Below are 15,543 nucleotides of genomic sequence, written 5' to 3'. Positions count from 1 at the left end.
TATGCCGATGACACTCAACTCTTCCTCTCTTTCTCCTCTTTCTCAACTGACACCCAGCTACAACTCTCTTCCTGCCTTACTGCCATTAAGAACTGGATGTCTTCCCGCTTTCTCTCTCTCAACACCGACAAGACCGAAATCGTATTCTTTCCCTCTAACTCTCTTCCCCCTTCCTCTCCTCCCCCTTTCATTCACTTTCCTCCCTCCAACCTTCCTATCTCTCTTCAAGCTCTTAATCTAGGCGTTCTCTTTGACTCCTCTCTCTCCTTCTCCCAGCACATCTCCCTCACTTCACGCAGCTGTCGTTTCCACCTCTTCAACATTCGCAAAATCCGTCCCTCTCTCACTTTCCACGCTACCAAACTCTTAATCTCCTCCCTCATCTTCTCCCACCTCTTTTACTGCTCTTCCTTACTCTTTGGACTTCCTACTTCTCACCTTGCCCCTCTTAAATCCATCTACCACCCTGCGGTTCGCACTCTCTGTCTCCTTACCTCCCGTGACTCCATCTCTACCTCTCTCTCCTACCTTGGTTGGCTTCCTTTTCACTTCCAACTTAAATTTCAATTTCTCTGCCTTGTCTTCAAATCTCTCCATGGTCTTGCCCCCCTTATCTCATCTCCCTTCTCTCCTACTCCCCATCCTGTTCCCTTCGGGCCGCTGACCATTTCCTTCTCACTTCACCCCCACCCCTGTGCCTCCTCCCATTTTCGCTCCTTCCAACTCCTAGCTCCTCTACACTGGAACTCCCTTCCTCTTGTAATCCGTTCTTCCTCCACCTTCACTTCATTCCACACTTCCCTTAAATCTCTCCTTCTCCATTCTCCTCCTTGAAATCACTTTCCCCTTCTGCTCCTCCCCTCTCTCTCTTCCCCGACTTTCTCCTCTCCTGCCCTCCTCTTCCACCCTCCCCTTTCCTCCTTCCACTCTTTTCCCCCCCACTACCCCTATTCTGTCCCATCTCCCCTTTTCCTCCACATCCCCTTCAGTTAATTGCTCTTCTCATTGTTTTGCTGTTTGATTGATTCATATTGTAATTGCTTCAACTGTTATATCGTTTATGTATTATGTTGTTCCATATACAGCGCTTTGGCGTAAGGCGCTTTATAAATCAATAAATACAAATAAGATGTGTCCAACCCCACTTGCATTGTGAAGCCCTTTAGCATGGGCAACCAAATCCATCTAGTCAGTAAAATAGTCATCTCCCCCAGCCACTCCGCCCATAGGCTCAAGACCAAAAAGGCAACCGATTCCCTTAGTCATCGAAAATTGACTGCATCATGTCAAAAAACATGGAGGGAGAATTGGGATAAAGGAGCGATGATCGGCTGTCGTCAACGGTTTAGTTCCCACAAGCCCTAACAGCACTGGTAACTCTGGGCATGTTGCCGCCAAGGCGGATTACCCTCACGTCATGGTCGAGGGCATCGGACCTGATTTGGCAACCTTGGCGCCAAAACCTTTGTGCATAACTAGTGGCGTTGGGGCCTGCTGAGTCGAGACCAGAGTCACCTGCAGCCATCTTCAACATTTGGAGCATTTGCTCCTTGAAAGACTCCCACTCGGCCTTCAATGCGCCCTGATTTGGTCAGGCCTTACTGCAATCTTCCGAAGAATCAGTAATGCCTGTGTCAATGGCGTTGCTTCTAATGGGAAGACGAGGGTGATGAATGGCTTCTGGAGTGCAAATGTTTCTTCGCCTTTTTATGATGCATGTCCTTTTTTTGGGTGTGGGACCCCTTTCTTGCCCAGACGACCTGGCGGTCGAACGAGAAGGGGATTTCAACTGAGGCAGAGAGCTAATTTAGCTGATCGCTCCCTCAACGACTTGGGATTCATTTGTTGACATGAGCCGCACTCCAAAATCGTGATGTTTGGGGCACCACACGCAGATACCATGTGGGTCGATGATTGCCATCTTGAAGTTGCAGTCTTGGCATCGCTTGAACCAGGATACTTTAGGAGCAGACAAAACAATCAAATTTGACAGTTTTGTTTCTCTCATTAGAAACGTTCCGAGTTGTGGAAAAAAGGAACTGCGGTATGGGGGCGTTGACATAGCTTATATGGTGGCTGCCGCCAGGTACGGAGCAGACGAGTGGCACGACCAATGTTGTACTAAGCACCCTGTCAAAATAGTTACTGAGCATCTGACACTGGAATGGATATCAAGCTTCGGGAGAATGCAATCAATTGAAAAACAGATTTGGGACGATTGAAAAGTATGAAATCAGTTTATTTTAGAACTAGTGATCAGTTCATTCAGTCACACATAATGCATGATCTCTGGAGCAGTTACAATTTGAATAGATGATGCAGTGTTTTAATTTCAATTATATCTGACGTTATAAACTAGCTTCACTGAGAGTGGGCTTTGGCAATGTTGGTGATCCGCAGCAGCAGTCATCTGAGTCTTCATCACTGGGTTTTCTTCTGCATCTTGGCTCCAGATGACGATCTAACAAATGGCTGCACGACTCCTATTCTTATATCACTGGCAAGGATCAGCAAAATTCAAACAGGTAATGGCTGTTCTATCATTGACAGTCACAAACCCCACATCTGCCCAGCAACAGATCCTTTGGCTGGAATATGGATTTGAAGAAGACCGTCTCACACACCCTCACTTTGCCCTGTAATCCAAGCAGGACCACACAAAAGTGCCTTATAAGGCATTTCCTGAGATGCCAGAAAAAGGGCAAACAAGATATCAAATGGACTGGATGAAAAGCACACGGCATAGCCATTTAGAGTATATGGTACTTAAAATGGCATTACGCGGTAAAACTTACATGCATTCAAGGGCACCAGAAAAAAAAGTAGCACTTTGTCCTCTGTCACCAGCCCATTCTAGGCACATCTAAAAGAGAATACAAATGAGTAAAAGAGATACATAGTGCCATTGCAGCACTTCACTGTAAGGTGCTACAGTAAAACGATACAAGAACAAACAGGGGACAGAGACCCCTGCACTGGTACCCATATGGGCTGACCAGTGCCCCCAAAATAAATGAGTCTAGCAAGGTAATTAAAGCAGTAAAGCAAAAAGACCTTTACTTAACTCCAAAAATCAGTGCAGGATTAAACCATAACAACTAGCTGGGGGTGTGATGTCAATGGAATGAAAGTTACGAAAGATGCCTTGATTGGCATCGAGACCTTGGGGGCGTCCGAGCTGTGCATGCGCAAACAGAAATTCTAAACCAAAGTGTGTTGCTCCACTGGATGAAAATAATTTCTGAATAAATTCCTTGTATTTTTGTTGGATGCTTTCACATGGACATGTGCACTCCACCCACATTACTCTTATGAGTGCAGCATAACATTCACTAAATCCACTGGCATCTTCTCAGAAAATGAATGCTCGGATTGCGGATTAGAAGGCTTTAAACCAACTGCATGGGTCTGCAAGGAAGAACCAAAGGGCATTACTCAACTCACTCTGTTTAATTTCCTTCAGATAGCCGCAGCATGTTGCCCCTTTCCTTTGGTGCCTTAAGAGAGTAACCGTGCCATTTTAACTTGCACATTAAACCCGTGGAAAACGGTTATGTTCAGAATCATAAAATTTAGAATAGACTGTTCGGGTCATTCTCAACACTGACCAGAAAGATGCACTGCAGAACACATATTACAATTCAACAGATTAAACAGTGGTAGGGAAAATAAAAGTTGACAATTATGAAAATAAACAGTTTGACTGTAGTGTTGTTCTAAATTCCATTCTACTAAGGGAAGTGGAGAAAATGTGTGTTGGTGACTGCTGTGGGTAGAAAGGGGAGAGGTGAAATAGGACCGATGCAGTAACATGGAAATAACAATGGTTCCTGAGGTCCATGTACTCTAACTACAGGAAATTTCATAAGGCAAGTCCCTTCAATAATAACAAAACAAGGATATAGAATATCCACTTCTAGCATAACAAGTCCTGCTACAGAAAAGGGCAGAACATTCTAGGAGTACTGAAGAATATAAATAAGTAGAGATGTAAAGGGAAGGAAGAGAACACAAATTAGGGACAAGCCGAAACTATGTAAACACAAAATTTCACAGGATTGTGGCATGCCCCATGTTCACATATCGCTGTCATCGGAAGGGAAGGTGGCTTCACCAGCATGAAAGTTAAACTGGTAGGTAGGAAGGTAGTTGGCAGGCTCCGCAATTAGTCAGGCTAAAAGGTCATGGCAGGAAGTAGTTGCTTGGCAACAGACAGAGGTAAAGGACACAGCCATCACCACTCCAGAGGTAACGTCTGATGTTTGTATTTGCCCCCGGGAACCCTGTGGTCAGGCCTTGCCCACGGTACCTGAAAGGAGATGCGGGATACAGAACTGTACTCAACCAGCTACTGGCGCGCACTGCCTCGCCTGGGTACGCCCACTTTATTTCAGCAGTGCATACGCGACGGCTAACGTTGCCATCGCACTCACGTGACACCATCAGAAAACAATTACTTTAACTATTTTTTTATATTTAATTGCACTTAAATTAGTGACTAGCATTGTCCCTGAATCGTTGGTGCGCACTTGCTGCTCTGCTTGCATATGTGAAGTTATTCTTATAATTTTGGAGAGATCAAGTCAAGAAGAAATATTAAACATTCCAGGTTTCACTTACCCTACATTACAAATGTAATGTACACCTGTTATTTGAAAGTGCTAAACTACACACAAAATCAGACTGCATCCGATATGGAGGTCGGGTGCTTTCCGAAACGCGGGTAACCGATCTGCTTTAACAGACTTCGTCAGATCGACATGGAGATCATATGAGCTTTCTGCAGGATTGATACCTGGTAAAACATGTGTTTCGTCCATCTGGATGAACCCGAATATCAAATTGAACAATAAAACCTTATTCTGGCCTACATGGTTGTCAGCCGGGGTTACTAGAGTTGCGGATCTCTTTATAGGAACGAAATGGAAGACGTTTAGAGCTCTGAGGCTCGAGTATGATTTATCATCGTGTACATATGGTGAATATAGGAAGTTAAAGAAAGAGGTGAAAATTCCTTCTTTGACTACATCGATTTGCCGGCAGTTGTATATAGGATTGGCAAGAATGATCATTCCGAATCCAAAATGTATAATTTACTGAACAGTTTTGAAAAAGGGAATGATAAGCTCCACAGGAAATGGTCTTGTTGCCTGAAGGAGGAGACGTCTGCAGAAAGATGGAACGAGATCTGTGAAAATATAAAAAGAGCATCACTGAATGTGGGAGAGAGATCTAGACAAGTTATGATCCTGAATAGGGTCTTCTGGACAACAGTGAAATTGAAGGAACAAAAGTTATCAATGACTGACAACTGTTGGCGATGTGGTCACTTTTGTGGTACTATGGAACATATGCTATGGGAGTGTCAGAAGGTCAGGAAGTTTTGGGAGGACATTGCAGAAACGAAGAAGGTTCTTGGTGAAAATCTGGATTTTGATCTTGAAACTTTTATCCTGGGTGAAACCACTATATTAGGCTCCTTGAGTGTTCATCAGGTAACATGGATTTTACGTGGTGCCATGCTGGCGAAGAAGCTAATCTTAAGAAATTGGAAATCGGCTGCTTACCCCTCACTGAACAGTTGGTTGGAGGAGATGTATCGAACATGCAATATTGAAAATGTGATATATTCAACTCAAAGGAAGAGACATTTGTTTGATAAGATATGGAAGGCTTTTCTGGATGCTGATTAGATCGGATCTTGTATCCTGTATTCAGATAAGTGAACATGCATGCTTTTTATTTGTTCTTTTTATTGTGATTGTGTTGTGTCATATTACCATGTGGATATTTTGTAATTCGATATTTTCAACAGCTCTCTTGGCATATGCATTCTGGACTTCTTCAATGCTTTGTGTCATTTATTCTTGTTTGTTTTTGGGTGAGGGCGAGGGTTTTATTTATTTATTTTTCTTTTCTTCTTTCCCCCCCCCCCTTTTTTTTGTTTTTTTGTTTTTATACTTACTGCTATTTTTTCATGGATATGTGAATTTTGCTGAAATCGGTTTTGTAATGATAATATGTTAAAATTTTATAAATTGGTTCTAAAAAGAAAAAAAAAACGAAATGCACCATTAGGCACACATGAGTACACAACCATGACCGTAGTGGTTTCAATGTGGTTACATCTAGGATGGAAGACAGACCACGAATGCAAGCGCACACAGGCAATTGACCACAAACAGTGGTTCCGCTAACCACTCCAATTGTTCTCTATTCCAGAAGGCATACTCAACATTAAGAACAGGTGTACAAGGATTAAACAAGATATATCATGCCCTATCACCTAATCCCTGATCTATTCATTATGGTTGGAAACCAGCATACAAATGTTTGATTTTGCTAATACAACGAAGTGCAATGTCAGATTTAACTATCCAATATACACTCACTTCAAGATATAGAATACTGGCACTGATGAAGATCTACGAGTGAAACATGTGTAGGCCTGAAAGAAAGTATAGTCAATCTAAGACTGAACAAAAGTATAGTTAATTCAGAATAAAACATGCACTGGTTTATAATAAATTTTGGGCAATTAGATTTGGACTAAACTAATTTGAAAATTCAGTGACCTGTATTTTTTTTAATAGCTTTTGCATATAGGGATACAAGCCAACTGTTTACATTGTTAAATTACTAATAAGTCATTTTGCAAGACAATTTCTACTGTGACCATACCATGTCAAGATTATCACACACTTACTTGTTGGGAATAGCCGCGAAACATTGGATTTACAGATTTAATCCCTTGAAACAAATGCGTAGGAACAACAGAGCCAGGTCTGAAAAAAAGAAAATGCACAAATATTTAAGTTGGTGGAACATATGGTAGATTCATTTTTATTTGCTTCAACCCATGCTAACTCTGCTGCATGTGAGGAACAGGCAGCTATGGTAATAGTGCACTTAAAAACAATATAGGGAACAAGTTACTTACCTGTAACGTTCTCCATCATGGTTCTGGCATGGATTCACATGCTCATGAATATTTCCCGCAGTCAGGCTGGGAGTCCTCGGTAAAGAAAAAATCAGTTTCATTTCTGAACTGTCTTTTTCCTAACAACCAATCACTGAGCTCTGGGTCATACTGCCCCCAGTCAATGACTGACCTCTACCTAAGCCCCTCCCCTGGCAGCCATCTTTAGATTTGGTAGCACGTAAAGTAGCAGTAGGACCAAGAGAAGAGCCTCAGAGGGGAAGGCGGGAGGGTTTGCATGTGAATCCATGCCAGACCCATGCTGGAGAACAACAGTTACAGGTAGGCAACTTGTTCCTTCTCCAGCATGGGGTCTGGTATGGATTCACATGCTCATGAATAAAGAATACATAGCAGTACACAAAGCACAACCATGGGAGGTGGCAAGGCTCAACATAAGCTTATCTTACCTCCTCACTAGGCTCACCTTCAAGCGAACAGGTCACGCAGCACTGCTTCGCCGACTCTTGACTCCTCCCTGGAATCCCCGTTGACATAGTAGAATTGCGTGAAGGTGTGCGTCGACCTCCACGTCGCAGCCCTGCAGATGTCTAGCAGGGGCACACCAGACAGGAACGCTGTTGTAGCTGCAATCGCTCTGGTAGAGTAATCTCTCGGACGGCCAGGCAGCAGTCGGTTTGCCAACCAGTGAAAGTGAATGATACAGCTGGAGAGCCACCTGGAAATGGAAGCCTTGGACAGGGCCTTCCCATGGTTCACAGAACCAAAGTTCACAAAGAGCTGAAAGGTTTTCCGGAAACTCTTCGTGTGGGCCACAAAACTTCAGGGCTCCAGCCACATCCAGCGAGTGCAAAGTCCTTTCAACTGCGACACAGGAGAAAACACAGGTAACACCAAGGGCTTGGTTAGAGGAAAGTCCGAGGGCACCTTGGGCATGAAGGAGGGGTGCGTCCGCAGCACCACCCTCGTCTCGTGGAAAGTCAAGTAAGGTGGGATACAGGAGAGGGTCTGGATTTCCCCCCACTCGTCGTGCATAGGTGATGGCCACAAGAAAAGCTGTTTTCCATTACAAAACCTTGAGCGGTGCAGAATGAATGGGCTCGAACAGAGGTCCCATGAACCTAGTAAGCACCACATTGAGCTCCCACGCCGGGGCCGAGGCTAGAGCCTTCACCGGCGGGAACGAGAGGAATAGTCCCTTGACGAATTCCTTTACCAATCGGTGGGACCACAAGGATAGTCGGCCCGGGGATCTGGTGTAGCGGGAGATAGCCGCCAGATGAACCTTGATGGAGGCGTGGGCCAGCCCCGTTTTGGCCAACAGCAGCAAATATGGACGTACCTGAGGAGCCTTGACCCTCAGTGGGTCGATCTTCTGGGAACGAGACCAAATAGCAAATCTCTTCCACTTGAGCCCGTAGCATTTCAAAGTAGACTATGCTCTAGCCTTGGGGAGAACTTCCTTGCAGTCCACTGGAAGATCGTAGCCACCGAATTCTAGCGCTGCAGGAGCCAGGCCTTCAGGTTCAGAGACTCTGGATCGTGGTGAAGAATGGCACCTCCTTCCCTGGCGAAAAGATCTGTGACGACTAGCAGCTTGACTGGTGGAGACACTGACATGCTGAGAAGGTCCAGGTACCAGATCTGCCTCGGCCACGCCGGTGCGGCGAGGAACATTCAGCACCGGCACTGTTCGAGGTGACTGATGACTCGAATTAACAACGGCAACGGAGGGAACGCATACAGAAAGAGGCCTTCCCAAGGAAATGAGAATGCTCCCCTGCTGCGGAAACCTGGTGGCAAACCTCTGGCACTTGGTGTTCTTCGCTGTCGCAAACAAGTCGATTTGGGGATTGCCCCATTTGAGGAACAGGTTCTCCACTAGGTCCTGACGAAGTTCCCACTCGTGGCAAGAGCGAAGCTCCCTGCTCAGAGAGTCTGCGACCGTGTTCTTTACTCCTGCCAGATGAAACGGGCTAAGGAACATCCCCTGGGCGATGGCCCAGTGCCATAAGTCCTGTGCCTCTTTGGAGAGCGCCGAGGACCTGGTGCCCCCCCGTTTCCTGATGTAAAACATTGGGGTGTTATTGTCTGTGAAGACCCGGAACACCTTGCCCTTGAATGACGGCAGGAATGATTTGAGGGCCCAAAACACCGCCCGTAGCTCCAGAACGTTGATGTGCAACGTCTTCTCCTCTGGCAGCCACAGGCCTCTGGTGTGAAGACTTCTGGTGTGGGCTCCCCATCCTTCCAGGGAAGGGTCCGTTGTTACAGTCTCCTGGTGCGGTGGGACCTGGAAATCCGCACCTCCGGTCAGATGAGAGTGCACGCCCCACCACCTTATCGACCCAACAGAATCCCTCAGCGAGCGCAATCTTGTCCTGGAAGCATCCGGACACCTGAATCCAACGTGCAGCGAGGAACTCCTGCACTGTGCGCATCCGCAACCTGCAGTCGAAGATAAATGCATGACATCATGCCGAGCAGAGACTTGATGGGCCGCACCCTGGCGATCTTCAGAGCGAGCAGCCTTTGCACCTTGCCCAGGATGGCTGCCACTCTCTCCTCGGACGGTGACGCTAGGCACGACACTGTGTCGAGTCGGGATCCAAGGAACAGCGCATCCTGCAATGGAGGCAAGCAGGACTTGGCATAATTCACAGAGAATCCCAGATGAGTCAATAGGCGGGCGGTCCTCGCCATGTGGTCGGCGGAGATGAGCCAGTCGTCCAAGCAAGGGTAGACGTTGATCCCTTGTAGACGCAGGAGAGCCGCCACCGGAGCCAGACACTTGGTGAAGACTCTGGGTGCCGACTTCAACCCAAAGGGTAGGGCCTTGAATTGGTAATGCGCCCCCTGAACGACAAAGCACAGAAACATGCGGTGTCCCTTGTGAATGGGGATGTGGAAGTAAGCATCCTCCAGGTCTAACGACGACAGAAAGTCTCCCTCTTCTAGCTGTCCGAGCACGTCCATCCGGAACTTCTGAGACTTTATGTACTTGTTCACTCGCCATAAGTCAAGGAAGTACCTTAGAACCAGCTCTATCAGCCCTTTCATTAACATGGCCCAAACCTCCAACAGTAGTTTAGGGACGTGGTTTTCCTGCCGGTCCACCAGTGGTATTTGGGCACTTCCGTTGGAACTCTAGAGTGGGCGAGAGTGTCTAGTACCCAGCAGTCGGTGGAGATGGTCTTCCACACGCTAAGTTCGCCAGCCAGCCTCCCACTGGGGTGCACGGGTGAGGGCCTGATGTCCCGGCCGGTTCATTCTTGCTTGGACATCAACAGGCCGCCTTGGGGTCCCTGGCAACGACGTCCTCCTCCGAAGGCCTTGGAGCAGCCCCTGTTGGTCTCCTGGGCCGAGGAGCGGGAGGGTTGGTGGAAAGAAGAGAAGCCCCCGTCGTAACCCTTCGAAGAAAGGGGAGACTTTCCTCCTGAGGACCGAAAGGACGGCTGTCGCTGCTGTAGCTTGCCCAGGGCACGTGCTGTCTCTGTCTGCCTTGATGGCCTATAGAGACTCATCTACAGCCTTCCCAAACAGATGGTCTCCGTCAAAGGGCATGTCCAAAACCGTTGTCTGGACCGTTGGTTTAGTTTGTGGGAGTAGTGTTTTGTGGGTGAAGAAGCAGGCCCCAGAAAGGGCAGTAATTGTGTGAGTCGCGGTGTGGTGCTGCCTGATCTCTTGGAAGGTTGAGAAAGAAGGGTGGGGGTTGATTGGATTCTTTTGTTTTTATTGTTATAAGTAAGCGGCAGCATGTGCGGCGCATTAGAGGGGCTGGTAAGGGATAGACGTCACTAGCATGGGGGGTCACCAATAGAGCACATGTACAAGGCCCTGCCACTGTATCGTGACAGGGTGGAAAAGTGCAAGAGGCAGCAATGGATCGCGGAGACCGGAAGAGGAGGAGGAGGAGGAAGAAGAGGAAGAGGAAGAGGAAGAGGAAGAGGAAGAGGAAGAGGAAGAGGAAGAGGAAGAGGAGGATGCCGTGCCCATGGCCAGGGCAGGGCTCGCGCAACAAGAGCATTTTTGAACACAGGTCCACATTTATTGTAGCGAAATATAAACGGAAAGCAGTTACAGAAGAGAAAAGAGATCCACTATCTTTGGCGTATGTTTGAAGATACAGAGGATGAAGATACAGAGGATCAAGGTAATGGAGCGGAGGTAGAGACACAGAGGTGAGAAGTGCGGGAAGGGAGAAGGTGAAGGTGGGGCACAGGTAGGGACCAAGGGATTATATCCCTCGACACCATATCCCGCAGAAGGGTGCGCCAATCCAAGCTATGTACCTGCCGTGATAGGGACCCATCCCGCTGCAGTAGGATCCCCCGTAGTGCCATCAACACTACAGGCTGCCGCTCCCCCACCCGCCTGAGGCACCAGCATCGACAGAGTACAGGTCTAGGGAGTTTCAGGACAGGTCGACAGGTTTGCTAGCGGAAAGAGACATCCCCAGAAACAGGAAAGGATATAAGTGCACTAGGAACGGGAGAGTGGAAGTCCGGGGAAATATTGCTTTAGATGGACGTTCAAGGTATAAAACGTGTAGGTGTTGAGAAGGAAAACAGTCCGGGTGGGTGGATTGTCTTGGGAGAGGAGACTATGGTGTTGGGAGAAAATGTGGAGGGAGGGGATGTTGGCGCGTTCACAGAAGACCCAGGTGAAGACGAAAGGAGGGGTGAAGAGGCAGCCAAAAATACCCCTCAAGTATAAGGTATATGGGGCAGGAGGAAGGTTAAGGAACAGAGCTGGCCAGATGGAATTGCTGAAAAGAAGAGGTGTTGAGAAAAAGGTTATGGGGAGTCTAGCAAAGATTCAGATGCCCCTTATACATAAGGGGAAGGGAGGACACAGTACGTGCCTTGGCCCCAAATGGATAAGAATAATTGAATTAAAGCCCTCCCACAGTTTACAGCAGGGGCGAGTAAATCAATATAAGAATTCAAAAAGCAAACGGCAGAGGTGCCCCTGGCAATAAGGGATCCTAAGAGCTTACTGGTTGCCGTAATTGGGGACCAAGCTGGAGACTTATGGGTTAAGGCTGGATACCCAGGAGTAACCCTGGGGATGACGCACATGATGGAGCGTTGTTTAATAACATTAGGGCAATGGCATGGGACGCATTACATAGGGCCTTTCCGGACACTCCCGACCTACAGTCTTTGATGCAATATACAATGGGTGATGAGGACCCAGCTGGATTTATTCTTAAAATGTAGGAGAAGTGGAGATCTGAGATGGGAGGGCCTTGGGATCACCCAATACCATTTTTCTATATTATTGTAAAGAGGGATTTGCAGCAAAGGTTTGGCCAGAAATACAGTGCATAATAGCGCATCATTGCTAGAGGATTAAGGAGCGGTAGAGGAAAACAGCATAAAGGCGTCAGGGGATGAAGCAAAGTTGGTAGAGAAAGAAATTGGCAAAGGGGGCCCATGCCAACGCCAGTACAGGTGGAGGGAACAGTGTACACAGCAAGTTGCGAGTGCCACTATTGCAGCGCTCTGGGCGGAAGGAGGACAAGGACAGTGGGGTGTGGGGCACCAGTACCCCGGCCCACAGGCACAGCAAGCAGGACCACAGCGAGGAAGAGGGGGATTTCAAGGAGCAAGAGGCGGTGGGTTCTGACAGTCTCAATGTTGGAATTGTTTAAGGTGGGGGCATTTCGTAAGGGACTGTAGAAGCAGGTCCACAATGGGGGATAATTATGGGCTGCAGCAGCAGGGCCAAGGGCCCCAAGGGCCTCAAGGGCCTCAAGGATTCGGATACCAGCAACAGGGCCATGGGTACCAGACCCAGGAGTATCCTTGGGGGCAATACCAGACTTACAATCAGCAGCCCCAAGCGCCGGACACAGAAGAGGGACACCCGCAGCACCAAAAGCAGCAGGGTGACGTTGCCCCGGTAATCAGGGCACCAGGTGGGGTGACCGCCCCTTGGGGGATCCGCAGTAGTAGGAGGTAGCCCTTTCTCGTTACCTGGAACGATCACGTATCCCGATTAGGACTGCCCACAGAGAGCACTTGCGTGTCCGTCCGGTCAATGACTATCCACCCTGAGAGGAACCATTGGTGGGGGCGGAGATAGGAAACAAGCAATTCATATTTATGGTGGATTCAGGTGCAAATAAATCATGTAGTAGGGAAGGCAGCATTCCACTATCTGAAAAATATCTTGATGCACGGGGGTTCTCTGGGGCTATTTCCAAGGTTCCATACACTGGGGAGCTGGACATGAAGGTGGAAGGGAAGGTAGTACTGGCGCCCTTACTATATTCTGAGAGTTCCCCTGTCAATCTACTGGGTAGGGATCTGCAAATTAAAAAGGACTATATGCTTTATCGATCATGGAGTAGTATGTTCTACGGCTGGGACGTGCGCTGTGAGGCCGATGTGGATAATTCACACAATGGAAAGGGAGGTGGAGGTCCGCGGGATTCCCATAGACTAACGCTCACCTGGTTCCCACGGAGGCGCGGCGTCGAAGGCGCAGAACTCTGAAGATGGACAGGAAGGGCCCCTCTATTCTGGCTTCCCTGGCTCGTTGGATACCCTCCTGTGCGTGAAAAGGGAGTATTACCAACTGTGGAACTATGCTCAAGCCTCCCACTCCTTTCCAACCCTCCACGATACCTCCTCCACCTCACCTTAGGGTTTGGAAGGATGAGCTCTCCATCCTGCTTCTGATGCAGGGGCACGTTGAAACCCAGTTACTTCACTGGATTGAGGATTGATGGGAGTTCAGGTAAGCTTGACTGTTCAGGTAAGGCGCTGTAAAAGTTCTGTTCAAAAGTTCAAGCTTAATAATAATGTTCGTTGTCTAATTGCAGCAAGCGCTAATGCTTATGTCTTTTTCCCCATAGGGGCCGGGGTCCGGAGATGCCAGGAAGCGGCAGGACCCGAAATGCAGTGGGAATAATCCAACAGGTAAGACTTAAAAGGAAACTGAGCTTTCCTTATTCCTTTTCTCCCTCTCACCTTTGTTCTTGTCTTTTTTCCTCTAGGCGCCGGGGCGTAGCTGAATCCGGAAGATCACTGCTGAAGATGGAAGCGCCTTGCAAAGGTGAGTAAAATGCAGCGCTGCAGCGATCGAAACAAAATGCCTTTAAAATGATGTCTTCCTTTTCAGGGCCGTTGGAGAAATGACTCCGGGATGCAGATTTAGCAGGTAAGGGCTTTTCTTCTCCTATTCTCTTCCTTTCTCCCCTTGCAGGTGTTCCAGGGTGCTGGCAGGCGTGGCTGAAGTCAGGATGCAGGAGCTGACACGGTGAGCGTCCAGCTGCTAGGTGCAGAACAACGCGAAGCACGTGTGGCTGTTCGGGTGGGGTTTAAATAGCCTTGGAAGAAGTTCCTGGTATGTATCCTTCCACCAATCAGGTATGTATCCTTCCCCGACCACACCCGGGTGGTGAAGTAGTCCTACAGGTAAAGTAGTCCCATTCAGGCCTCAAGAGGGCCTGGATGAAGCAGCAAGGTCTGCATCAGGTAAGTGTGCACCCAAGCACTTAAACACATATCCTCTTCTATGAGCCTGGCGCCTAAGGCGCCAGGACTGGGGTCCGCTATGAGCCTGGCGCCTAAGGCGCCAGGACTGAGTCCAAAGGGCCCCGACTTGGGCCCGCTGAGACTTCCCTGGGGAAAATGATGTCTGCCTCTGGGGTTGCTGGGCCCGGCCTGGCTCCTTGGAGGTAGGCATCATGACAGTACCCCCCCTCAAGGCCCCTCCCAAGGTCTTTTCCTCCTGGGGTTTTGGTTTGTGCAGGAATCTTCGATGGAATCGTTGAATTAATCGTGGTGCGTGAACATAGTTACTGGGTTCCCAAGATCTTTCCTGAGGTCCATATCCTTTCCAATCAACAAGATAGAAGAGTTTCGACTTAACTATCTTGGAATCTAAAATGTCTTTCACTTCGAATTCTAATTCTCCATCAATTGGGACAGGGCCTGGGGGCTCAGACAGTCTGGTTCCAGGTTGTACTGGTTTTAGAAGAGATGCGTGAAAAACGGGATGAATCCGCATGTTGGATGGTAAATCGAGTTTAAAGGCCACTGGGTTGATAATAGCTTTGATGGGGTAAGGCCCAATGAATCTGGGATTAAAAGTTCGCTGACCCCTGAGGGGTAGATGTTTAGTTGCTAGCCATACCTGATCTCCTACTTGGTAAGGAGGAGTTTTACTTCGGTGCAAATCAGCGTTTTCTTTATACTTTTTCTTGGCTTGCTGTAAGTGGGTTGTAGCTTCTTTGAAGGCTTGGGTTATTGTGGAATGTAGGTGATTTACTGCAGGCATCTCCAGGGTCAGAGGTGGATCTAGGTCAGAGGTCCGAGGATGGTGACCATACAGGGTATAAAAAGGAGTCTGTCCGGTTCCAGAATGCACTGAATTGTTGTATGCATATTCTGCAATCCAAAGGATGTCTTTCCAATTTAACTCGGATTGGTGTAACATGCACCGCAGATATTGCTCGAGAGTCTGATTGGTTCTCTCGGTTTGTCCGTCGGTCTGGGGGTGGTGGCTGGTGGATAACCGCACGTCTATTTGTGCTAGTTGGCAACATTTCTTTCAAAAGTGGGAGATAAATTGACTTCCACGGTCTGAGA

The 15,543-nt window shown here is 48.0% G+C and overlaps 1 protein-coding gene across 2 annotated transcripts in view; it reads right to left on the bottom strand.

Annotated features, from left to right (window-relative positions):
- The window catches only part of USP33 (ubiquitin specific peptidase 33), a 1,143,586-nt gene that overhangs the window by 859,263 nt on the left and 268,780 nt on the right, over nucleotides 1–15,543 (bottom strand). For both annotated transcript variants that reach the window (XM_069641664.1, XM_069641665.1), the window contains exon 9: nucleotides 6,707–6,785. In XM_069641664.1, coding sequence (XP_069497765.1) covers nucleotides 6,707–6,785 — 79 coding nt within the window. The remainder of the gene's footprint in view (nucleotides 1–6,706; nucleotides 6,786–15,543) is intronic.

Source organism: Ambystoma mexicanum, chromosome 1q, assembly GCF_040938575.1.
Source record: "Ambystoma mexicanum isolate Mex_15411 chromosome 1q, UKY_AmexF1_1, whole genome shotgun sequence".
In the NCBI taxonomy this organism is placed as follows: Eukaryota; Metazoa; Chordata; class Amphibia; order Caudata; family Ambystomatidae; genus Ambystoma; species Ambystoma mexicanum.
Note: the sequence above shows the minus strand (reverse complement) of the source record. Positions and strands in the feature narration are given on the sequence as shown.